This window comes from Pelophylax lessonae (genome assembly GCF_965119305.1).
Source record: "Pelophylax lessonae genome assembly, chromosome: 4".
NCBI classification, from domain to species: domain Eukaryota; kingdom Metazoa; phylum Chordata; class Amphibia; order Anura; family Ranidae; genus Pelophylax; species Pelophylax lessonae.
In genome coordinates, this window is record NC_138771.1 from 492,534,214 (window position 1) to 492,560,624 (window position 26,411).

At 41.8% G+C, this 26,411-nt stretch overlaps 1 protein-coding gene across 1 annotated transcript in view; it reads left to right on the top strand.

Annotated features, from left to right (window-relative positions):
- Positions 1–25,415, top strand: part of LOC309552720 (protein mono-ADP-ribosyltransferase PARP12-like) — a gene marked incomplete at its 5' end in the record, with an annotated part of 96,084 nt that extends 70,669 nt beyond the window's left edge. Inside the window, 3 exons of the mRNA XM_082253644.1 lie at positions 12,220–12,350; positions 17,634–17,782; positions 25,019–25,415. Of these exons, the coding sequence (XP_082109770.1) occupies positions 12,220–12,350; positions 17,634–17,782; positions 25,019–25,260 (522 nt within the window). The 3' untranslated portion in view covers positions 25,261–25,415. The remainder of the gene's footprint in view (positions 1–12,219; positions 12,351–17,633; positions 17,783–25,018) is intronic.
- Positions 25,416–26,411: the final 996 nt, after the last annotated feature.

A 26,411-nucleotide genomic window follows, 5' to 3' on the forward strand; every position in this document is an offset into this window, starting at 1 on the left:
CAAGATCCTTCCTAAAACATTCCAGCTGTCCACATGGTTGGGCCCAGCCTGCTTGGCTTGCAAGAGACCATGTGTAGGGTGTTTAGGAGAGGTCAGGGTTAAGCTCACCTTGAATGTAAAGGCCCTTAATATTCCCCCATGGGTGAAATCTCTTATAGGAGACAGGGAAACAAATCGTCTGTGGCCTACTACAATGGGTGATGTACAGTGGAGTAGGGGTAGTTGGTTCTGAAAAAGCCCTGTTTCCATCTAATGGATCACCAATGTGCAGCTCAATCGCTCATGTCCCTACACATGGTCTCTTGCAAGCCAAGCAGGCTGGGCCTAACCATGTGGACTGCTGGAATTTTTTAAGAAGGATCTTGTTTGCTACTATTGAATACTCTGGTTCCAAACTCCTTCACCCATTTGTTGGAGACAACACTGTTCCCCTGAATAAGACCCTGACTCCTTTGGTCGAAACGCGTTTGAGCAGCCTCTAGGGCAGGACTAAAACTGTAACAAAAATTGTTTGTATAAGTATACCTGCCTGTATCATTGTTATCATGGCTGAACGGCCAAAAAAGAGTGTGCATAATCAGAGCTCATTTTTTTTTTTTTTTTAATCCTACCTTGATTTTAATGTATGTGCAATAAAATTATATTTTTTGCATCAAAGCTTTTTTGATATATATTTTCTTGCTGCCAAAAAAACCCTGGGGACATCTCAAACTTCTTTTGTCACTTCTTCTCGGCCAGACATTGATAGAAGTCACAAGACTGCTGTATACTGCTGTTCAGAAAAGGCATTTAGCAGTTAATATTTATCAAAATAAATGCATTTCTGTGTACTGTGGGAGACCAGATATAGTGAATGCCTGGGTTTAATAACACTTTAGGAACATTTGACCATGCAAGTTAATAGGCTAAGAACATTCTACCAGCAGGGGACATCATATGAGGGAGACATCTGCACTTTGTATAGTCTATGGAGAATTTTGTGCGAATGGTTGGACTGGGTGTTCAGCCGAATGAACCTCACATTCACACATATTAACCACTTAAGCCCCGGAGGATTTGGCTGCTAAACGACCAGGGGGTATTTTGCGATTCGGCACTGCGTGACTTTAACGGACAATTGCGCGGTCGTGCAACGCTGTACCTAAACGAATTTGGCGTCCTTTTTTTCCCACAAACAGAGCTTTCTTTTGGTGGTATTTGATCACCTGTGCGATTTTTTGATCATGCGCTATAAACAAAAAAAGAGCGTCAATTTTGCAAAAATAGCAATATTTTTCACATTTTTTTATATGAAATTCCCCCCCAAAAAAATGTAAAAATCAACATTTTTTAACATTTTCGGCCAATTTGTTTTATGCTACCTATGTTTGGTAAAAAAAATTGCAAAAAGCGTATTTTGATTGGTTTGCGCAAAAGTTATCGCGTTTACTAACAAAGGGAAAGATTTTTGTCATTTTTGTTGTTTTTTTTTTTTAACGCATAATGGCGGCGATCTGCGATTTTTTTTGCGGTACTGCGACATTGGGGCGGACAGATCGGACCCTTGACTGACATTTTTGACACTTTTGGGGTTACCAGTGACATTTCTACAGTAATCAGTGCTATACATATGCACTGTTACTGTAAAAATACACTGGTAGTGAAGGGGTTAACTTTATTTGGGAGGGAGGGGCTGTGTGTGTCCCTAGGGGCGTGCTTTCTACTGTGATTGGCTGTGGCTTGAGCTGTAAGGACACTGATCAACGGATCTACATAGTAGATCCGTGTGATCAATGTCTTTACACCGAGGAGAATGACAGGCAGCTCGCTCCCCAGACCCTCCCAGGCTAGTGATGTACCGATACGTCACTCTGCCTGTGAGGGGCTGACCGCCGCAGTATATAGTCGTGCGGCGGTCGGCAAGAGGTTAAAAACATCATCATCACACTTGCACAAATGTTGAGACATTTGAAAAGCTGTGCCTGCTCCCTTATTCAGTATTTTAACATTAAATATGAAAACATACTATAATATTACAGATATGATCCTAATTCATCCAAGTGGTAATTAGTTAAGAATCCTGATGACGCTGGCTGCAAAGATGCTAACAGATCTCTGCCAGGACCTGTAGGCTTGTTCCTGTAGATAAAGCAATTTATCTACAGTGCATCCAGAAAGTATTCACAGCACTTCACTTTTTCCACATGTAGGTGCTAGGAAAACTATATGGGTGGCCCTGTCTGCTTATCAGGGGGGCCTTAATTGTTCAGCTAGGCTGTCATGTGTTCCCAGGTGTGCCTGTTGAGCTTGGGCAGTCTCCCCACTGCGTCCAATGAGGGCTCTCCTTGGACAGTGGAGGAAACCTGGCCAATAGCACACCAGGGCTTGTATCTACCCCAGAGGGCAGAATCTGCCGCAGTGCATCCTGGGAGATGATATAAGTCTGAGGGGAGCACATGACAGGGTGCCTTTGGCGGGAAGCAGATTCCCAGGAGGGGGGTGACGGCTGTCTCTCCTCCTGTCAGCATCAGGAAAGGTGTCCTTGGCAGTCATCCTAGAGGACAGAAGGTTGAGCTGAGCTGCAGAGAGGGATCCAGAGTGCTGTGGACCATGTGGAGCTGCGGGCAGGAGAGTCGTGAGTACTGAAAACTGCCCAGGGGTCTGCCTAAGAGAGGCGACCACTCCAGGAGGTCAGTGGGATCCAGGAGCCAGCTAACCAGTAGAGAAGGCTTAGAAAGAGGGTGCCAGTGTCTAAGCCCTGAAGAGAAGTGTGTGTAAAGAGGGTGCCGGTGTGGGCCCTGAAGTGTTAAGTAGTGCAGCAAATGTACAAGTAGCTACCTCACAGGAAAGTGTCAAGGGAGCTTCTACAAGGAATTTGTGTCACAAGAAGGTGTCAGAAGTCAGTTCAGTGCAAGCAGACAGCAAGTCAGCGTTAATTAGCGCCAGCCGGCGTTGACCGGCATTCAGCCAGCGTCAAGTCAGCGTCAGCAGGCATTTTTTCACTTGTTCCCCTAGAATTGTGCATAGTGAGCCAGAAGAGTATCCCACTCATCCCTTCTCCCATCCAAGTTCTTAATAAACCACAAAAACCAAAGATACTGGACTGATTCTTATCTCAGTGCTCACACTTGGAGAAAATGCCTAACCGTGCTGTTGTTGTTGGCGGTAACCCTGGAGGACCCACATCCAGCAAAACGTCTGGGAATCCTTTGTTAAATACAGCCTTTTTCCAAAATTGAATAAATTCATTATTTTCTTTTAAATTCTACAAACAATACCCTATAACGGAAATGTGAAAGAGGTTTGTTTGAAATCTTTGCAAATGTATTAAAAATAAAAAAGGAAAAGATTCCCATGTACATAAGTATTCACAGCCTTTGCTCAATATTTTTTTGAAGCACCTTTGGCACCAATTACAGCCTTAAGTCTTTTTGAGTATGAAGCTACAAGCTTGGCCCACCTATTTTTGGGCAGTTTCTTCCATTCTTCTTTGCAGGACCTCTCAAGCTCCATCAGGTTAGAAGGGGAGCGTCGGTGCACAGCCATTTTCAGATCTCTCTAGAAATGTTCAATCGGGTGCAAGTTTGGGCTCTGGCTGGGCCACTCAAGGACGTTCGCAGAGTTGTCCTGTATTCACTCCTTTGTTATCTTGGCTGTGTGCTTAGGGTCGTTTTCCTGTTTTAAAATTAACCTTTGCCCCAGTCTGAGGTCCAGAGCGCTCTGGAGCAGGTTTTCATCGAGAATGTCGCTGTACATTGCTGCATTCATTTTTCCCTCGATCCTGACTAATCTCCCAGTTCCTGCCACTTAAAAACTTCCAACAGCATGATGCTGTCACCACCATGCTTCACTGTAGGGATGGTATTGGCCAGGTGAGCGGTGCCTGGTTTACTCCAGACATGATGCTTCCTCGATGAGTTCATTCTTTGTTTCATCAATTTTTAGAATCAGCATATCATATCAAACCATATATAACATTAACAAAACAAAACAAAACAATGTATCAGTCCATAAAGTGTCCTTTAGTATGAATTCGCTTGCATATGCTCAATCTTTCATTAAAAAAAAAAAAAACAGGCTTGTATTCGCACATCCAAAGGACTGCTTCCTTAATTAGTGTTCACCACTATGTGCTCCAATCATCCACATACATTGGTGATAATTCCCTCATCCGATGTGCCCTCACCCAGGGGATAACACCAACCAATGGTCTATATGCCCTTTTGTCCATTTTATGCTGTTTCACTCCTTTGGTGGCAATCTTGAGTTCAGAATCCTTTTTTTCTTACACTTATCTCCATACACCCAAATCATAAAGAGAGAAAGCTGGACATAGTGCTTTATCTTTTAAAACAACCAGTTTTATAAACACTAAATATATAAACACTCATATTTTCCAGGTGTATTACCACGGTATGCTCACAATGTGGGCCTCAGCGTGATCACAGATTGGCCCCTCCCCTACGCGTTACGCCACAGGGTCACATGGCTTCCTCATATCCCCCTAATATGAGGGGTAACACAAGCCTGTTTTTTTTTTTTTTTTTTTTAAGAAAGATTGAGCATATGCAAGCAAATTCATACCAAAGGACACTTGATGGACTGATGCATTGTTTGTTTTTTTTATGTTATATATGGTTTTATATGATATGCTGATTCAGAAAATTGCTATGCAAACAGATTTAAAGGGACACTAGCACATTAGCATTTGGGAGCACAGCACCACTTTTGAATGTCATTTTGCACATTGATACACGTTTAGAGAGTGTGTGTGTTCAGGTGTGAGTGATCTACTTTGTACGTTTTGTAGTCTTATAGCACTCAATAGCACAACATAGCAGCGTGCAAGTACACCTATTTTTAAATGATCTTTCTTGTCCTATTGTATTTCTTTTTTAAATATTTCTATGCAGTACCCATCTAGGAATATTGAATTATAAAATAATAAGTGCTCTTCTGTGTACTAAGCTAAGAATTCATGCTCCTAAAGAGATAGTTGCATTATATTGCTAGTAGTGCCTATATCCTCAGTTGTAAGTTAACTGTTAATTTGTATAAAATTCTGCATTGTGTGGCTGCTACTTGCATGCAGACTAGTGTCAGTGTGTGAAAGCTATCGTATCAGGGTGTGTATGGTTGCCCAGCACAGGTGACAAATTAGAGGTGGTGGCAAGTTATCCTAAAGGTGAAAGTACACCAGGATTCCATCTCAAAGGGGGGGGGGGGGGGACTTGGTGCAGCTGATAGCTCAGGTAATCTCAGAAGTGCTTTGGAATGTGCCATGATCCATAGGCTAGCCATATATGTTAAAGGAGAGTTCCAGCCTCAAAAAAAAATTTCCGATAAAAATACCCCTGGGACAGTCAGGGCTAGTACATTTCAGCAATGATAGCCTCTGGACTGTCCCCGGGTTCACTTACCTTTTAGAAGAAATACTTACCTTGAAAATGTCTTGTCCAGCGCTGCCATCTCAGGTGTTGGCAGTTGAAGCCAGAGCGTCCTCTTCGGTGTCCTCTTCGGTGTCCTCTTCGGTGACTTTGGAGTCCCAGAATGCCCTGTACCGGCCCTGCTTGTCACTTCCGGTGCAGGCGCATCATCCCTGCACAGCTTCTGGGCATGCCCAGAAGCTGTTCAGCAGGAAATAACCGGAAGTGACGAGCAGGGCTGGTGCAGGCGCATTGACTCCTGGGAGCGTTGACGTTCGGCTCCCAGGAGTCAATGCAAGCAGGAAGAGACGGCGCGGGCCGCGGCCAAAGAGGGAGGAAGAGGAAGGAAGGTAAGTATATTTTCTTTAATAACAAGGTAAGTAAATAAAAAAAAAAGTTGAAATTATCCAATTCTTTTTAAGCGACAGTACAGCAATCGGATCATGTAAAGTCGATTTTGAGGCCGGAACTTCCGCTTTAAGATCTCTGTTAACTGTTTTGCTTTTCATTTTCCAACTGGTCTTTTTGAGTTTGTTGAGCCCGGTGGTGCCCTACAGTAGAAATCAGCTAAAGTTCAAGTTATTGTAGATACAAAACAAAGAAAGGGCGCACCAGCCTAGCGCATTATCCTCAGTGAGTTTATTAATGATATCAAGATAAAAATCAGCTACTCACAAACATTCGTGAAAATCAAGCACATCAACTCCATAAAGCCGCCTCATTGCAAGAGTCCGATATCTCATGGAAGAAGAGGGCTGACGCATTTCGAGGCCGTGCCTCTTCCTCAGAGTTCAAGTTATGCATTACCAGCATTGCCAAGGTGCATTCCTGTGTGTTTTTTCACTCTCTAGTGGAGTTCAACAGTATTGCAGGCTGTCATATCTGTTTTAGGCCTGGTTCACAGCTATGCGTTTTGTGATGCTTTTTGCAGAAACGCACTACAGTCCATTTAACATGGTTTCCTGTGGCACACTTTCACATCTATGCTTTTTTCAGCAGCTTCATTTTTGGAAAGGGTCAGGGACATTTTTTAAACGCAAAACATCGCATTTTTGGTTCAGTAGACTTCAATGGAGAAGCTGCAGAAAAGCATGTAGTGCATTTTTAATGCGTTTTTTACGGATTTTGCGTTTTTTAATCTGCCCAACAATAAATTGGCCAAAAAAAGCCTATAAACGGCAAAACACATAACGTGAAAATGTGTCAAAAACGTGTGCAAACCGCAAAACGCACCACTAAAAGCACTGCAGAAACTGGTCAAAAGCAAACTGCATAGGTGTAAACCAGGCATACAATCCTGTTTTTATTCTCCCAAACTACCTCATTCCTGTTCCACCAAACAAGCATCTTACTCTGATTAGGGAGTCCCCATGGGCATGATTCTTTGACAAGTATATCATAATGAAAGGAGTTTGAAATCACAGGGCATAACACAGCTCAAGAGATGCACCCAGAGTTTCTCTGTGATGTGAGAGCGGGCAAGCACCGGCTGTAGGCAAAGCAACGTACCTGTACAACTGCTGCAGTGAATGTACACAGGGAAACCTGTCAGCAAGTCCCAGCCAATGATTCATGGCCGGGACCTGCTGATCGGTTGTGTGCAATAGCAGCCCAGAGCTCTGTATTAATAAACACCACAGAGCTCTGAACGAAGGGAGCTATTTATCAGTTCTCATCCCTGCAAAGCAGGGACAAGAAAATAAGAGATCCTTAGTGAAAAGCAGCACACTATACACACATTATACATAATAAGGCACGCTTTTAACTTCTTGATCGCCCCAGATGTTAACCCCTTCCCAGCCAGTGTCATTAGTACAGTGACAGATAGTATTATCACTGATCACGGTATGAATATCAGTGGCAGTTAGTCATTCTCCCTCCCCCCCGCCAACACCAGTTAGTGTCAAATTGACTTGCAACAGTATCGCAAATCCATTAAGTCACTAACTGCCGTCATTAGCAGTATAAAAAAAGAAATTCCAGTAAATATACCATAGTTTATAGGTGCTACAACTGTCATGCAAACCAATCAATAAACAAGTAGCAGAATACATTTTGGCTAAAATTTATGAAGAAATTTTTTTTTTTTTTTTTCATTTGACAAGTTTTATGGCAGAAAGTAAAAAATATTGTTTTTTCTTTTTTTTTGGTTTTTTTTTTGTCTTTTTTCGCTTATAGAATAAAAAATAAAAAAAAAACAGTGGTGATCAAATACCATCAAAATAAATCTTTATTTGTGTGAAAACAAGTTTTATAAATTTTGTTTGGATACAGTGTTTCATGACCGCACAATTACCAGGTAAAATCTTCAGCTCAAGTGGTTATTTAGTAAGGTGTGGCGGTAGAATAGGACACAGGGACATCATCTGTGAGGGTGTCAGGTATAGGATTTGCTTATTCATTCTGGACACAAGTTCACCTTATTTATCATTCACTTTGCGAGTGAACAGCCTCTACTCTTGTAGTGGATTAACTCCATTGTGTCTGTAAAAATGTAATACCAGCCTGGGGTACTAAAAGAGGTGCTAAGTCTAAAATCAAATTCTCCATTCGTGAACACAAATGGGTTGATTTACTAAAGGCAAATAGATTGTGCACTTTGTAAAGTGCAGTTGTGCTCTGCAAGTGCAGTTGCTCCAGAGCTTAGTAAATGAGGTAAAGCTGCACTTTGCAAAGAGTGCCCAATCACGTGCAAGGAAAAAAAAAAAAAAAGCATTTTTGCTTGCACATGATTGGATGATAGAAGTCAACAGAGCTTCCCCTCATTTACTAATCTCTGAGGCAACTGCTCTTGCAGAGTGCAACTGCAAGAATTTATAAAAAAAGATTCCTTTTTCCAATTTGTGAAATTAAAAATTAGGTTGGCAACCCTGTATGTGAGCTGTCAAATCATTTAGCCTAGATTCACATTGAATGCAGGTTTGAAATGATTTCAAACCAGCATTGTAATCTGACTTCGGGGGCGATTTGAGAGATATCTGTGGGTTCATGCACAGATGTCTATTGAAATTACCCCCAAGTCGCCAAAAGTAGTGCAGTAACTACTTTTGGGAATCGGTGCGGCGCTGAAAAGTGATTCGGACGTTTCTGGCAATAGGCTCCAATTTGGCATGCGATTTGATGTCAAATCGGCCCAATGTGAACGGGGGGTTGAATTTCATTTGGCCATGGGGAATGAATTTCATTTGGCCATGGGTGATAACTACAGGTGTGCACCACTGTCATCTGCTGGCGGTATAGGGTACTACCGCTAAGACAGTGTAACGTGACGAGGTGCTATGATGCCTCCTTACCTCCTGTGTTACTCCTGTAAATGCCTCACCAATATATCGCAATCATGTGCATACCAGGCGATTATGAAGCATTTGCGGGGTGTCCCCATTCTCTTGAATGGGTCATGTTTGCCGGCAGTACTGCTTGCCGAGTCACTGATCATTTTTGTCGTGGGTGCATCAAAACCATGGCATGTAAACAGCCCCATCCACAGGCTTAAGTGGGGCAGTTAAAGGGCACTAAAAATGCAGCTCCTCCGTATTTTAATACCTCCCCAACCGCAAGTCTAAATGAGCCCTTAGCCTGTTTTGTGGTCTTTTGCTACTTCTGAGTGCTGTTCTTACCTGCTTTGTTTCATCCCAACAGCATTGTGCAGCTAAATCCAAAATTTCCTGGGGGGGGGGGGGGGGGCTTTGGTTATAACAGGGAGCTGCCTAGATTCTATGCTACAAGGATGCCTATACATACCAACACATTTTATGTATAGCCACCCCCTCTTCTGATGACAACTGTAACATTTTGGAAATGTCATCACTTTCTGTCTAACTCAGCCTTTTTCAACCAGGGTGCCCAAGCACCCTAGGGTGCCTTGATGTTTCTTCAGGGGTGCCTTGGCCAAATGCTTAAATATTTGTCCTAAAATTGTATACAAGCTGGTGGGTGGATGAAACCTGCCTTTTAGTTACACAAAGCCACAGGTTTTCATTGTGCACCATTATAACCTACTAGCTGCCAACTTCCTAACGACCAAAGACATCATCAGTTGATCAGGAGTATGGCAGTTGCCTGCAAATTATCCTTGTTTGACCCTCCCTTGCCCCTCTCCATCAGCTTTGGGGTCTCAAAACTGAGGGAGAAGAGAAATATTGGAATACTAGTCTGTACCAGTGTAAAAAAGTGTATTTTCTTTGGAAGAATGAATCACCTCTAACGTTGGGTGTCCTACATGTATTGATGTTGCTGCAATATGTAAAACTATCAGAAAAGTTCTTACATTTTAGAATGGGGCGCCTCAAGACTGTCCATAATTTTGGAGGGTGCCTCGAGATTGTCTATAATTTTAAAGGGTGCCTTGACTGAAAACAATTTGAGAAACACTGGTCTAACTTACAATGGTCACCAGGACAAATATAGAAAGTAATAAAGAAATTGACAGGGGTTTAAACCTATCCACACTGTATACTATCCACGCTTAACCACTTAAAGCGGAGTTCCACCCTAAATTTATACTTACCTCCATCTTCTCGCTCCGGGTCACCTGAAAAACAAATGGATAATCACAATTTTTTTTTTTTTTTACTTACCTCGTATAGAAGAAAATATACTTACCTTACTTCCTTCTTCCTCCCCTCGGCGGCCACGGCGATTTGTCACTTTCTGCTTTTGCATTGATTCCTGGGAGCTGAACGTCATCGCTCCCAGGAATCAATGCGCCTGCACCGGCCCCGCCGTCACTTCCGGTGCGCGCGCATCATTCCCTTTTAAACAGCTTCTGGGCATGCCCAGAAGCTGTGGAGGGATGACGCGCGCGCACCGGAAGTGACGGCGGGGCCGGTACAGTGCATCGTGGGACCGAAGAAGACGGAAGAGGACGCAGAAGAGGATCGCGCTGGCTTCAAGCTGCCCACACCTGAGATGGCAGCGCTGGACAATACATTTTCAAGGTGAGTATTTCTCCTAAAAGGTAAGTGCAACCCGGGACAGATCAGAGGCTAGCCATTGTGGAATGTACTAGCCCTGACTGTCCCGGGGGTATTTTTATTAAAGCGGTTGTAAACCCTAAAATAAAAAAAAAAACCTGCAAGACAAAGGCATAATGAGCTAGTATGCATCGCATACTAGCCCATTATGTGTAACTTACCTTAGAACGAAGCCCCGACACGGACCCCCGGACATCGCTGTGGGCGCTGCCATGATCCCTCGCCGTCTCTTCCGGATTGCGCGCGGGAGTGATTTTCCGGCAAGCTCCCGGCAAATAAATTGAAGGTCTCCCCGAACCTTCAGAGCGCATGCGCCGCTCGCGCGAGCGGCTGCATGCACTGTAAATATCTCCTAAACCATGCCGGTTTAGGAGATATTATTTGTACCTATTTTGTAATAATTTGTACCTTATTATAGGCTTACCTGTAGGTAAAAGTGTCAAAAAGCGGGATACTACCGCTTTAAAAAATGTATTCCCAGGGTGGAACTCTGCTTTAAGCCCCAGCCCTTTTTCGGACACTTTAAGTTAAAATCAGTATTTTTTCCTAGAAAACTACTTAGAACACCCAAACATTATATATATTATTTTAGCAAAGACTCTGGAGAATCAAATGGCGGTCATTGCAATATTTTTTGTCACGCAATATTTGCGCAGCGGTCTTTAAAACGCCATTTTTTTGGAAAAATTTAGAAAAATCACATTTCACTGCATTTAAAAAATACTAAACAGTAAAGTTAGCCCATTTTTTTTATATATTGTGAAAGATGATGTCACGCCGAGTAAATAGATACCCAACATGTTACGGTTTAAAATTGCGCGCACCCGTGGTCAATAGAAATCTCAATAGGCGACGCTTTAAATTTTTTTAACGGTTACCAGTTTAGAGTTAAAGTGTAGCTCTTTTTTTTTATTATTGCTCATGCTCTGGCGATCGCGGCGATACCTCACATGTGTGGTTTGAACAGCGATTTCATTCGCGGCTCGACTTCCGTATACGTTTTTTTTTTTGTGCGCGAGCTTATGGTGACAGGGGCGGCTATAAATTTTTTTTCCTATTTATTTTATTATTTTTTTTACTTTATTACAGGTTTTTAAAAAAAAAAAAATCTGATCACTTTTATTGCTATCACAAGCAATGTAAACATCCCTTGTGACACCAATATGCAGTGACAGGTACTCTTTATGGAGGGATCGAGGGTCTAAAAGACCCTAGACCCCTTCACTACACTTCCATGTATGCAAAACGCCGAAAACAGCGTTTTTGCATACAGACGTTTTTTAAATTTGCCGCCTTTTGCAGCACAGTAACCCGGAAGTGACGTCATGGACGCCGTCTCCAGGTTACGTCATTGAAGACCCGATCGAAGCCATTTCCGGCTTTGATCGGGACTCCATCCAGCCGGGGGACGTGCCAGCTGGGTGCTCGGGTCTCGCGGTGGGACGGGAGGCCCGTTAAAAGTCACGGAAGGCGGCGGGAGGGGGGGGACTTCCCCTCCCGCTCACCCGGGTAACGATGGAGCGGCTCCCGAGCCGCATCGGTCGTTACCAACAGAAAGCCGACCGTTGGCACTAAACCACGGTACCGGGATGGTGCCTCTAGCTAGTGGCATCATCCCGGTATAACCCCGCAAAGTTACCCGACGTACCCCTACGTCACTTTGCGGTAAGTGTTAACTAGAAAAAAGCCATATAACCAATAAAAACTATTATGAAATTGCAGCCACAATCTACATAGGCCAGGTAACTCCAGATCTGCATAGCCCCGCTTCTCTACTGTAACTTAGTACTAAGTGAAAGAAACCTGCATGAAATACAAATATTCTTCATTTTCCTTTGCAGATCCTTCGCATAAATAGAGATTCCAGCGAGTTCTCAAACATTGCTGCAATGTTCCGGAAGACGATGTCCAAGTATACTGTGAAGAAATTGTGGCGTGTTCAGAACCTCACCCTTTGGCAGTCCTATCAGTTGTACGTTGGCTAATACTACAAACAAAATATAATGCTGGGACCCTATAAATGTAACCCCTTTAATTTCAACATTTGTAGCCTGACTTTACAAATCCCTTCAGCATATGTATTAGAAGTGTTCTGCATCCACTAGGCATGCTACAACAGGATTTCCAAGGGTTCAAACATCATACTAAGTGGTTTGTGAACCACTTACAGTGAACTGTTAGAATTTGGAATCCCTTTTAGGCTGCATTCACACCTGAGCATAACGTCTTTGAGAGCTTTTCCATCGTTATTTTTATGTTCGAATTTTGCAGGCTTTTATGTGCGATTTGGGCATTTTTATACTGCGCTTTTGAGCCGTGGCATTTTTTTATTAGTCAATAGAGAAAACTATCATCTGTTGCATCATTTGTAGCTAGTTTTTTTTTAGCCTTTTTACCTTTCCATCTGCTGTTACAGTATTTCTTTTTTTATTATTATTCTTTTTTATTTTTTTTGTTAGGGTAAGGTGTTAGAGCTAAGGTTAGGTTAGGGTTAGAATTCGGGGCTGGGGTTAGGATTATTTATTTATTTTTATTTATTTTTTTTGTAAGGGTGGTAATAATACTAATAATACTACTACTACTGCTAATGATAATATTAATAATAATAATAATAATAATAATAATAATAATAATAGGATAAATAAATGTAAAATAAATACACAAATTAATAAAAATAATTATAAATAAATAATAAATATGATAAATGAATACTATGTAATAATAAATTAATAATTTACCCATAACCTTTACACCTAATCCTTTAAAAAGATAAAACAATAATAAAATAATAAATATCTAAACACCCTAACACAAAAGAAAATAAATAAGTTATTATTAATGCATTTTTTTTTTGTTCAGGTGTTTATCTATTATTATTATTATTATTATTATTATTATTATTATTAATAATAATAATAATTTATTTAATATATATATATATATATATTTAAGATTAGGAGTTAATTATTATTTATTTATTTATTATTACATATTATTAATGTGTATTTATTTTACATTTATTTATTCATACAAAATTACATGTTTTTAAAAAATGTTTTCATTTAAGCAGAAAGTCACACAAACGTACGAGAAAATGCATACAAAAAACTGCACACAAAAAACGTGCAAATTTTGCGTTCCATTCATTAGAGGTTATATGATAATAAAAAGGTGCCAAAAATGCACAAATTTGCCCAATTTGAGCTAGAAAACAAGCTCCAGAACTTTTAGTTTTCAATAAGTTTTTATTAGGAAGCAATAAAAGAGAAAAACAAGCGGACAAGGAATACAGTTTCAATACAATATGTGACACAGCATTAAAGAGACAGTGAAACTACCTTGCTGCATTAACAACATAACCAAAAAAACCAGCAGAAAGAACAATTTGTGTCTGTCAAAACGTGCAGGGCACGTACTATAGAACCTTATCCGCAACCGATCATGTAAGGCCGGAAGCATAAAATGGGGAGTCAACCTCCCGCTACAGTAGCATGATACGGTACTAGAGTTACATCAATGTGAGAACAACAGAAGGCAAAAGAAAAATATGAGACGAGAACAACATAAAATGAGAAGGACAAATTAACTCTACTCAAAACTTCAGGTGCAGGAAAAGTCTGACAATGACGTAGAAAACACAGCTTAACCTGCTACCTCCGAGAGCTTTGTTTTTAAAGTTGACGATCCGGGTCCCCAGCACCTGAAGAGGTTGCAAAACATTGGGGAGCCAGGACGGGCAACCAATTAGGAAGGCTATTGGAGATCCTCCAGGATGAGGAAATCCAAGTGCTCCACTGGGGTCAACAGAGGGAGCAAGCAGATGCACCTTAGAGGAGAGAGGAATCGGCCCTGAGAGAACATAGGTAAGAAGGAAGCATGAGCGGGGTAGAGAGAGAGTGGTGAGAAGTGGAAAGGGGAAAGGAAGAGGAGAAGAGGGTAGGATCACCGGGGGATCTTGAGCTATGGAAGGTGTATCTATGAAATCGAGATATGATTTAGTCAAGCCCACGGTTCCCAGATCAGTTCAAACTTGGAAACCTTATCCTGCAGGATCGCCACCATTTTTTCCTGGGCCATGATCCAAGATATTTTGCGCTTGGCAGCACTATATGAAACTGAGGGTTGCTTCCACGCTTTAGCCACCGTGAGTTTAGCACCCAACAAAATAAAAAAAAACAAGGATAGAGAGTGTTTGGGAGTGCCAGGGAGTTTATCATGTAAGAAAGCTGATTGAGGTGTTTGAGGTAGTGGTATTCCTGTGACCGAGCGAATGAGGTGGAAGATTTTGTTCCAAAAGTTTCTAATCCTGGGGCAAGACCACCATGTATGCATAAAGGATCCTAAGTGTTCACAGCCCCTAAAGCAAAGTGGAGATGTCTGCGGATACATGACGTGTAAGCGAGCGGGGACCAGGTACCAGCGAGTGAGTATTTTGATATTGGCTTCTATAAGCGTGATATTAATGATGCCCTTAAAGGACCTACAGAAAATGCGGTTCCAGACTTCAGTCGGGTAGTCAATCTCCAAGTCCCGTTCCCAATGGCGCGCAAAGGTAGGTTTATCAGGGGAGGACATCAGAGCTGAGTATATAATAGATATGCCCCCCTTCTGTATATGGGAATCCGCACACCATCGTTCGAAGGGTGTAGTCGCAGGGGGTGTCTTTCTATCTGACCATAAGTTCCGGAGGAAGTGGGTAATTTGTAAGAAACTAAATGTCTCAGAAGCTGGCATTTTGAGTTTGGTACTACAAAAAGTCAATGACAATGAGCCAGAAGGGGTAAGGAAGTGACCTATACGGTAAAGACCTTTGTCTGTCCACCACTTAAATGCTTTAATATTCTGGCCAGGGAGCTCCAGAACTTTTATGAGTATTTCTCTACACAGCAGGCGTTCCTCTTTCACATAAAAGTGGTACCATCAGTGGATTCGCCGCGGGATAACTTTTATGGGAGAGGTGCCCACCCCCCTCCCGCCGCTTCCCGGTCGTTTTCCCCGCTTACCGGGGCCGTCAGTAGCGGGAAAAACTATCCAGTCCTTCAGGGTCCCAGGCAGGAAGTTGAGTGAGGGCAAGATGACCCCCCACTTGACTCCAAGGCCTTTTTTGCTTTTAAGTGTAGATGTGAGATTTGAGGTCTTTTTGAAAGAGGACAATGTAAAAATAAAAAATTGAAAGGTAAAATAAATAAGAAAAAAAAAATTTAAGGCGCCCTGTCCCTCTGAGCTTGTGTGCAGAAGCGAACGCATACGCAAGTCGCGCCCACATATGTAAACGCTGTTCAAACCACACATGTGAGGTATTGCCACGATCATTAGAATGAGAGCAATAACTCTAGCCCTACCCCTCTTTTGTAACTCTAAGCTGGTAACCTGTTGAAATGTTTAAGCCGTCGCCTATGGAGATTTTTAAGTACCAATGTTTGTCGCCATTCCACGATGCGTGCGCAATTTTGAAGCATGACATGTTGGGTATCAATTTACTCGGCGTAACATTATCTTTCACATTATAGAAAAAGATTGGGCTAACTTTACTGTTTTCTTGTTTTTTTAGTTAAAAAAATGTTTTTTTTTTTCCAAACAAATTACATTTGTAAGACCGCTGCGCAAATACAGTGTGACATAAAGTATTGCAATGATCTCCATTTTATTCTGTAAGGTCTCTGCTAAAAAAAAAAATACATACTGTTTGGGGGTTCTAAGTAATTTTCTAGCAACAAATACTGATTTTAACTTGTAAACAACAATTGTCATAAATAGGCCTGGTCCTTAAAAAGGTTGTAAAGCGAAAAAAAAAAATTTTTTTCCCTTTCCATCCTGAAAGAGAGAGACATAATGAGCTAGTATGCATCGCATACTAGCTCATTATCAAATACTTACCTTAGAACGAGCCCCCGCCGTCCCGCTCACTTACCTCTATGACGGGCGACATGTCCAGTCGCCCATCTTCCGGGTTCGCAGCATCCGGCCATCTGATTGGCCGGAGCCGCGGTGATGTTACTCCCGCGCGCGTCACGGCACGGGGCTCTGAAGGAACGGCACGAGCGGCCGTTCCTTCAGAGTGCATGCGCCAGTGACGTCACTGGCTGCATGTAAGGTAAATATCTCCTAAATGGTACATGTTTAGGAGATATTTACAGTACCTATAGGTAAGCCTTATTATAGGCTTACCTATAGGTAAAAGTGTCAGAGGAGGGTTTACTTCCTCTTTAAATGGTTAAGGAGGTAGTAATCCCTCCTCTGCAAGTTGTACCTATAGGTAAGCCTATGATAAGGCTTACCTATAGGTACTGTAAATATCTCCTAAACATGTAGCGTTTAGGAGATATTTACCTTAAATGCAGCCAGCGACATCACTGGCGCATGCGCTCTGAAGGAACGGCCGCTGGTGCCGTTCCTTCAGAGCCCCGTGCTGTGACCGTCGGCTCCCGCGCATAATTGTGGTCTGGCCAATCGGATGGCCGGATGCCGCGATCCCGGAAGTCATACAGGTAAGCGGGCGGCACGGCGGGGGCTCATTCTAAGGTAAGTATTTCATAATGAGCTAGTATGTGATGCATACTAGCTCATTATGTGTTTCTCTTTCAGGTTGGAAAAAAACATTTTTCAATGAGTTTACAACCACTTTAAACTGATGTTTTATATGTATTTTGCCCTATTTATATCAGTTATTTTGTAAATAAATATGTAATACAGGGTCCACCTATAGCACACGACTTCCAGAGCACAGAGTTTTCTTAAGAGAGTAGAGAGTGCACAGCAGAAGCAGTTTGCCTTCAGACAGTTTCTCTCTGGTGGAAACTCTGTTTAGCCCTGAACAGAGCAGGTGAGAGGTGAATTGATCACTGCAGACTATTAGTGTGAATTTCTGGTTCAACCATTGAGCTCTGTAAACAGCCTTTTTTTGCTAGGTTTTCCCTAGCTGGACTATAGATTGTCTCCAGGACACAAGTTTATCTAGTTTCACCAATAAAAATATGTTATGGAGATGAGAGCTAGTGCATCAGGGGAGAATTCAGGTAGGGCTGAAAATAATGCTGAGGATTTTAGTGCAGCAGAGCCCTTCGCTAAAATAATTTAGAAGCTCATTGGATTTCTGGCAGACCACCAGCTATTTTTCTGTACTTGCAGAATATTTTAGGAGAAAATGAGCATGTATTGTAGAGATGTACTGAATATTATTTTACCCAGGCATTCACTTTGTTTTTTACTTAATGAAAAAAAAACAGCTGTGTTGATATGCATGTTTATGTCTCAGGCAGAAGAATCAAATGAAGAGGAAGAACATGGATACTGAAGTGGATGAGCGCCAGCTGTTTCACGGCACAAACCACGTTAACATTTCCGCCATCTGCAATGAGGGCTTCGACTGGCGTCTTCATAGCACCATTAATTCATATGGAAAAGGTGAGTCTCTGTTTCACACTGTATTCCTTCTACCTCTGTATCACACATAGTGGCTTACCCCTGTTGATTACATTTAGTGCCCTATACCTCTGTATTTCACACAGTGCCTCATACCTATCTATCTTTTACATACCTCTTACTACTGTAATATGCACAGTGCCTCATATCTATCTATTAAAGGCAGAGCCTTGTTCCTCTGTGTTGTACTTAGTACCGTACACCTGTCTACCACATAGAGTATCTCATACAGTATCTATACCTCCCAACTGTCCCGGATTCACCGGGACTGTCCTGGGATTTGATGTAAGTCCCGGCAAATCATGGCTCGAAGTTGAGCCCAGTGCTGGAAGAATTTCCGGCACTTGGTTCTAGTGACTTGTCTGGTGGGGGCGCACTATCATGGGCATTGATTGCCTCTGCCTTGCAGCTTGTGCGGGGTGTATGGGGTACAACACACTGCGATCCAGTCTCTGTATTGCAGCCGACATCTCCCCTCCAGCTGCCTGTCAGATCAGATGTCGGCTGCAATACAGAGACAGAGAGTGTGTGGTATCAAATACACTATGTATCACCTCTGGCTTCTCCCGCTCCCTTCTCCCCCCCCCCCCCCCGGCCCCAGATGTACCTTCTTTCTGCTGCCTAAATGACAGCAGGTAGCTGTCGGCCAGCCGAGTTCTTCCCGGGAGTGGATTGGCTGAGTGCAGGCGGCCACGCCCCCAGCCCCACTTTCTGCACACACAGAGCAGAGGATGGGAAGTGAGCTGTTAGTGTTTGCTACCTGTGCGGGCAGGGCCGTTTGAAGGAATTTGGGAGCCCCAAGCAAAATGGACATGGAGGCCCCCCCGACCCCCCACACACACGCAAAGCCTACAGGAACCACAGCATAGCCATACAGTTTAAGTATCTATCTATCTATCTATCTATCTATCTATCTATCTATCTATCTATCTATCTATCTATCTATATATATATATATATATATATATGTGTGTATATATATATTTACATATATGATATAGATAGATAGATAGATAGATAGATAGATAGATAGATAGATAGATAGATAGATAGATAGATAGATAGATAGATAGATAGATACAGTAAAACGCTTTGCAAGACAAGCAAAATTTTCTAATAAATTTTGACTTGATATACAAGCGATGTCTTGATATACAAGTAGCCTCAAGTCACAGCTGAGTATAAAAGAGAAGAGAGGCGCCTCTAAGTGTAGCAATATGGTTAAATTTAATGAAGGTACAACATTTAGCAACTCACATGGTTTATGATTGGAACAGGCACATCTAAGGATGCAGGCATCAGGGGTAAAGCTGTCCACATAGGACCATCCTCCGCACCACCATCTACGTCATCCCTTCCATGCTGCCCCTCGCTTTCAGATCACTTTACTGCAGGGTGGTCTTCCCGGTCAGGATTACAGACTAGCAGGCGGCGGTGCAGAAGACAGTCTATGTGGACAGCTTTACCCCAGATGCCTGCATACTTAGATGTGCCTGTTTTATTCATCAACCATGTGAGTTGCTAAATGTTGTACCTTCATTAAATGGAACCATATTGCTACACTTAGAGGCGCCTCTCTTCTCTTTGATACCCTGTAGCTCCTGCTGGATTTTGATTCCAATCCCCTTGTGGAAGCGGCATTTTGTGGATGGACATTTTATGGTTACACAACCTATCGCAATGCTATAATCTTTTCATATGGACTATAAATTGAAGGATTTATGAATAAATGGTTGTGGAACGAATCATCTGAGTTTCCATTATTTCTTATGGGGAAATTCGCTTTGATATAAGAGTGCTTTGGATTACAAGCATGCTTCCAGAACGAATTATGCTCGCAATCCAAGGTTTTACTGTAGATAGATAGATAGATAGAATAAATAAGGAAAGAAAGAAAGAAAGAAAGAAAGAAAGAAAGAAAGAAAGAAAGAAAGAAAGAAAGAAAGAAAGAAAGAAAGAAAGAAAGAGAAAGAAAGAAAGAAAGGAGAGAGAGAGAGAGAGAGAGGAGGGGGAAGGATAAACAAAAAGAGACATTGGAAGACTAAGATTAGAAGGGAGATAGAAAAAAAAAAAGAAAGAAGTTTTCAGACCTGTCGGCACTCGGCAGATGTAGAAGCAGAGGGTCCTAGCAGCTACTCACCCTGATGCTATCTGCTCCTCACTCATCCACACCGGCTGCAGGAATTTTAATTGCATTTAGAGCCCTGCTATCTGTATACAGTAGGAGCTGTCCGTCTGCACTGTCTATGGGCTGGTCCATACTCTGCATAAAGTCTAGCTGGTAAGCCAGGGATCTCTCTTGTGTCTGCAGATCTTATCAGACTTTTTTACAAACCTGTTGAGGCAGAGGGGCCCCCTTGAGGGAGATCCCGATAACAGTGTGATTGCACTTTACTGCATTGACGATCAAAGAGGCGCTCACAGCCTTACACAGTGTCGTTGCATTTATTCTTAACCAGTCGTTGTCTTGGGGCCCCAGGCCAGCTCGGGGCCCAAAGCAATTACTTGGTTTGCCTGCCTTGTAGCAACGGGCCTGTGTGCGGGGATCTATAGAGAGTTGGGACCCTGGTAAGACACTATGGATGCATGCTGACTGCCCTGCTCCCCCTGGAAGGGATCTGCTCACAGTAAGCAACCTGCTGATCTATTCTATGGCTCTGATAGGTCATATGTTAACCACTTGCCAACCGCTCACAGTAATATTAGTTCAGCAGGTCGGCTCCCCTGGGTCCAGCGATGTAGACCTACGTCACTGGACTCCTAGTGGTCTCGGCAGCATGATTACTGTAGTAATAGCGGCGTGAACACTGATTACTGTAGTAATGTCATTGGTCCACCCAAAAGTGTCAAAAATGTCAGTAAGGGGTCCGATCTGTCCTCCGCAATGTCACAGTCCCGCAAAAAATCGCAGATCGCCGCCATTACTAGTAAAAAAAAAACAATAAAAATGACATAAATCTTTCCCGTAGTTAGTAAACACGATAACTTTTGCGCAAACCAATCAAAATACACTTATTGCGATTTTTTTACCAAAAATATGAAGCAGAAAACAAATTGGCCTAAAATGTTAAAAAATTTAGATTTTTTAATTTTTTTTTTTGGGAATGTTATATATCAGAATGTGAAAAAGAGCGAAAATTTTGCGAAAAATTTACATTTTCTACTTTGACTGTTAAAAAATATCCAATATATTAAATTTTTGTCATATATTTAGGCCAAAATGTATTTAGCCACATGTCTTTGACAAAAAAATTCTCAATGAGCATATTTTTATCCACTTTAAGACCGGAAGATTTTACCCCCTTCCTGACCAGGCCATATTTTGCAATTCGGCACTGCGTTACTTTAACGGACAATTGCGCGTTTGTGCGGCGCTGTACCCAAACTAAATTTATGTCCATTTTTCTTACAAATAGAGCTTTCTTTTGGTGGTATTAGATCACCTGTGCAATTTTTAATTTTTGAAAAAAAGAGCGACAATTTTGAAAAAAAAAAAAAAAAAAAACAATATTTTTTTATTAATATCGCAAAAAATAAAAAGTGCAGAGGTGATCAAATACCACCAAAAGTAAGCTCTATTTGTAGGGAAAAAAAGAATGTCAATTTAGTTTGGGTACAGCATTGCATGGCCGCGCACTTGTCAGTTAAAGTCGTGCAGTGCCAAGTTGAAAAAAGTGGCCTGGTCATTGAGCAGCAAAATCTTCCAGTCTTAAAGTGGTTAAGTAACAGCACCCAGCTGGGACCAGGGGCAGGAGCACTTCCAGCAGGGGCAGGAAGGGGGAGAGAGGTGGGTGCATGCCACCTACATCCAGGGGTGTCCCTTCCTTTGATGGGGGGTGTCTCTGCCTCTGATCCACCTTACATGGTCACTAGATCCCTTTTATTAGGAAGTGATTATTTTTATTTACTGTGCACAGGCTGGTAACGCTATAGGTTGAGTCTTACATAGCTAGCCCCTGTTCGTGCTTTGCAGCCCTGGCTGGGCGGCAAGGGGGGGTTCCTGCTGTGCTGGTGGGTCATGGAAGTCCTTGAAGGTTGGGCCCAGCTTGGAGGAGGTGGTGGACGACATTATCCGCTGGAGCAGGATCCTGAGGAGAAAACAGACGCTGAACCGGATCTTCTCCTCCCAGCCCAACCTGTGCTGCTCCAGGGATGATATCCTACCCTCCAGCACCCCCTGCATTAGCCCTGGCAGTATCGCCAGTACCCCAGAGCCCAACTCCACTCTGTGCCGCCTCTAGGAACACCTCCTACCCTACAACCGGAGCTAGGCTACCTGGGATGGAGAGAGACAGCAAGGACTAGAAAAAGTGTTAAATGGCTTAGTTTTACTATTTTTCAAAAATGTGTGCTTCACCCCAGTACGTATCTGACCTCCCCCAGCACAATCACAATTCTGCATCCCTCCAAAAAAGCGCCCCCCCAGTATGTATCTGACCCCTCCCAGCACAAGTCCACTTCCTTCCCTAAGTGTCCCCCCAGCACTTATCCGATCCCCTCCTCTGCTCCCCTTCTAGTACAAGTCCTCTCCCCTCCCAATGGCACCCACAGCACATATCTGACCCCATCTCACCTTCTAGCACAAGTCCTCTCCCCTCCCAAAGCACCCCCCCCTCCCTAGTTAATATCTGTCCCCCACTCTACCCCACGATCTAGCACAAATCCTCTACCTCCCAAAGCGACCCCCCAGCACATACCCAAAGCCTGGGTTTTGTTTAACCATACCCTTAAGCCCCTCCGAGTGCAAAGTTTGGTCATTCCCATTTTTTTACCGCAGCACACTTCATACCCTAAAGGCTTCTACTTCCCTCAAGTGTCCCTCATTCTTAAGTTTGAAAGGTGGGAGGTATGCAGTATCCTGTAGAAAAGTATTATACATAATGCCTCATACTGTATCAGTCTGTTACATACAGTGCTTCATTGCACATAGTGTCCCATCCCTATCTATTAATTATAATTCCATGTATCTCTGTTTTACTCAAAGTGCCTTATACCATTAACTTAACTGTAGTGGAGAAAATTAGATCAGGAATGTTGCTGTGCTGGGTGCATATCAAATGTCTAAATTAAAGGAATTACAGATCCTTTGGATCTCAACTGTAAATTTATCTGTTTGCTTTGAGTTTAATTTTAATTTCATGATCGCATACCAAAAGACACAAGGCATTTTGAAATTCATGACCATTGGATTATGCTGCCACCTTCAGGTAAATGGAGAATGGCTAATAAAAAATTCTTCCCTGCTCAGGCAAAACTTAGTCCAGCATATTTCAAGCTTAGTTTTGTGCTAGTGTCTTAAGGTAATGGACGTGTCGATTGAGTCTTTGCAGATTTTTTTTTCATCCACCCCTAATGGGACAAGGACAAGCAGTACTTCAAGAAGGTCCAGTTGTCCACAACGTGGATTTCTCCTGCCATAGACCTGGCTATTTTCTATCTGAACAAAGGGTTCACAGTTCCAGTGGATGAAGTTTTGTTCTTTAAAAGTGCTACAGTTAAGAGGTTTAAGGCTCTCTTCAATGTGTCTTTTTCTCTAGTTATAGAAGCCCTGCAGCTGGTGGTGGTTGAAATGGGGGTATGCTCAGGTCTGGGGGCATTGGAGAATTCCATTTGGCACCTTTTGAGGGTGGGCATAATGTTTATCCAGATATGGTGCCCTTTGAATAAAGGTAAAAAGAAAGTGAATAAAATATAAATTCCTAGTGCTCCTGGTGCACCAGGAATTTTTATTTTATATATATATATTATATTTTATTCACTTTACCTTTATTTAAAGGGCACCGCACACTTATATACATAATGTAAATAATTGAGCAACGCATATCCACTACCTTTGAAACTTTCTATCTCAGACTCTTACTACTACTACTTAGGTAGTTGTATAAGTGGGGACAGCAGCTCTAATAAAAAAAAAAAAAAAATTAACAGCACAGAATAATATAAGGTTGATATCTTATCTTTATTATGCTAAATTCACTTTTTGAAATGCTGTTGGCCTACTTGGTGGATATTTCTTGGAACACTGTTATATGACGTATTATTATTATGGTACATGTACTACTTTACTCTATTAATGAATATTTCATCCTACCATATTTTTTCATTGTATATTTTTTTCTCTGACCTTTTTGTTAAACAAAAAAAAAGTTAAAAGAAGTTATAAAAAAGAAAAAATCCTGCGTGCAAAAAAAATGTGTAGTGCCAAAAGTGAATGAACAACAGTGAAATGTAAATACCGTGGTATAAATGAACAACACATTAAATTAAAGTCCAAAAAAGTGCTAAAGTGAAAAAAAAATGTATATACAGTATATATATATATATATATATAAAGTCCAATCTTGAATGAAAATCAACAATAAAAAAACAAATATAGTGAAAAATATAGATTTAAATATGTCCCATGATAGGATCAGTAATATAAACATATTGGTGAAAGTGCAAAGTACAGTGTACAGATGTGCCCAAAAAATTAGTGGTGACTTAAAAAGTGAAGAAGTGATCCAGTACAGTGCTCCAGAATCATCCACCACACCCCTGTGAAATGGACACTCACCGGAAAAGCTGGCTGCCTTTACAGCACCAAACAAGCACTCAGTGTAAATCGGCCATCTGTTGTGGGGAAGGCTGTTCAGCAACTCGCACCATCCAGCTGTAGCTGTGGTAAATAAAGCTCCCCAGGAGCCAGATGAAGTCTCCATAGTGTAGTATTTATTGGATGTGTATGTTAAAAGCCAAAATAAAATGAATCATAAAACCATATGACAATGGGTGCCACTACCGACCCCATATCAGACAGCGGCCTGATGTCAGTACTATTATCTCCTCCCCGACACGTTTCATCCAATAGGATGTTATCAAGGGGTTCTCCACTGCTCAGATAAGTTGGGTAATGAACCTCCGGATTTGTCCCAACAAAATGTCTAAAATACTCGGTGGAGTTTAGCATGGGCAGGGAAGCATGCCTTTTCTTTGGACAGTGTCAATTCACCTAAAGTCGGCAGCACAACACACTGGTCATGGATATAAAGTTGCCCTGTGTCCTGTAATATACTCCAAGAAATGGAGTTTAAAGGTAAACAGAAAATCCTACTTTTTTCACTTTTTGAGTTTGAGAGGTGAAACTGTAATTCAAATTTTGTAATTTGTTCAGAAATAACATATTGTTCTTGATATTAGATACAGTGTTTAGCATAAATCTATATTTTCTCCCACCAGGAAGTTACTTTGCTAGAGACGCATCCTACTCACATCGTTATACCAGCAAACAAATGATTTTTGTGGCTCTTGTGCTGGTGGGTGACTTTATCAGAGGGGATTCAAGCATGAGACGGCCCCCTCACAAACCAAAGAGCAGACAGATGTACGACTCCTGTGTGGATGATGTTGACAGTCCATCCGTCTTTGTAATATTCGAAAAATCCCAAGCCTATCCGCAGTACATTCTGAACTACAATTAAATACCACAGAAAACCAAGCAAAAACTATAGCCTGTAAGCTGACGCCTGTTCAGATGACGCTTTTACAACGCAGTACTGTAACCTAACAGAAAACTGTTATGAGGGCAAACAGGAATGGGTGAAAACTAAGTTTATTTTTGCTCTTTCATTTTCTGAAAAAAAAATCTGTCTTGATTGTCTGTTGTTTTCTAAATTCAGTTTTTTTGGAACTATTAAACCTAAAAATTAAAAGTTATGTCGTATGAAAAGTTCCTTACAGACAGGGTTATCTTTTTCAAATCCTATCTAAAGTTTGCGACACACCTTACAATATGACTGTAGAATTTAATAAGGGCTAATAGGTGCAACAATTATTGTAAATTTTACATTTAATGGAAACATGGAGGAAATGTAGGTGACGCATCTTTGACCTCCTTTTAAAAATACATGATTGCTTGACTGTCATGCTAATTTAAATTCTTCATACTTTCTGAATCACTGGTCCAGATAGGTTTTCAGAACAGAAGTTGTGAATTTGCTTGCTGCTGCCTTGTTTTGGGTTACTGACTAAAGCTAACTATACACTGATAGAACTGCAAGGAGTTGTAGAGTCAGGAAGTTTTTTTTTAACTTAATGCATTCTATGCATTAAGATAAAAAGCCTTTTGTGTGTAGAAACCCCCAGCACCCCTAATACTTACCTGTTGTAACGCTCCGGCGTTTGTTCAGTGAGTTGGATTTGCAGCTGCAGAATCTCCACTCAGTAGTCGTGTAGAGATGTGTTGAATTACCATATCCAACTCTCCAGACTCATCATTGTGGCCCAGCCTGCTTCAGCATGCAAATATACAGACACTCAATAAGATGTTCCTGGAGTGATAGGTTGTATACGATAGTATAGAGGTGATGTGCTGAAAGGACAGGCGTGAGTAGATAGCAATGATAAGCACTCAATAGTAATGTTCAGGAGAGTAGTAGATGGTGATAGATAGTATGCAGATAGGTTAGCAATCATGTACAAGTAACAGGTGGTAGGGGACAGCAGATGAAGTGTACAGGAGTGGCCAACCTAGTGCAAGGATATAGATGGTAGTAGATTCAAGAGCTAGCAATCTATGTAACAGTGCAGATGATAGAATTAGTAATGCATAGATAGTAACAGTCTTTAGTAT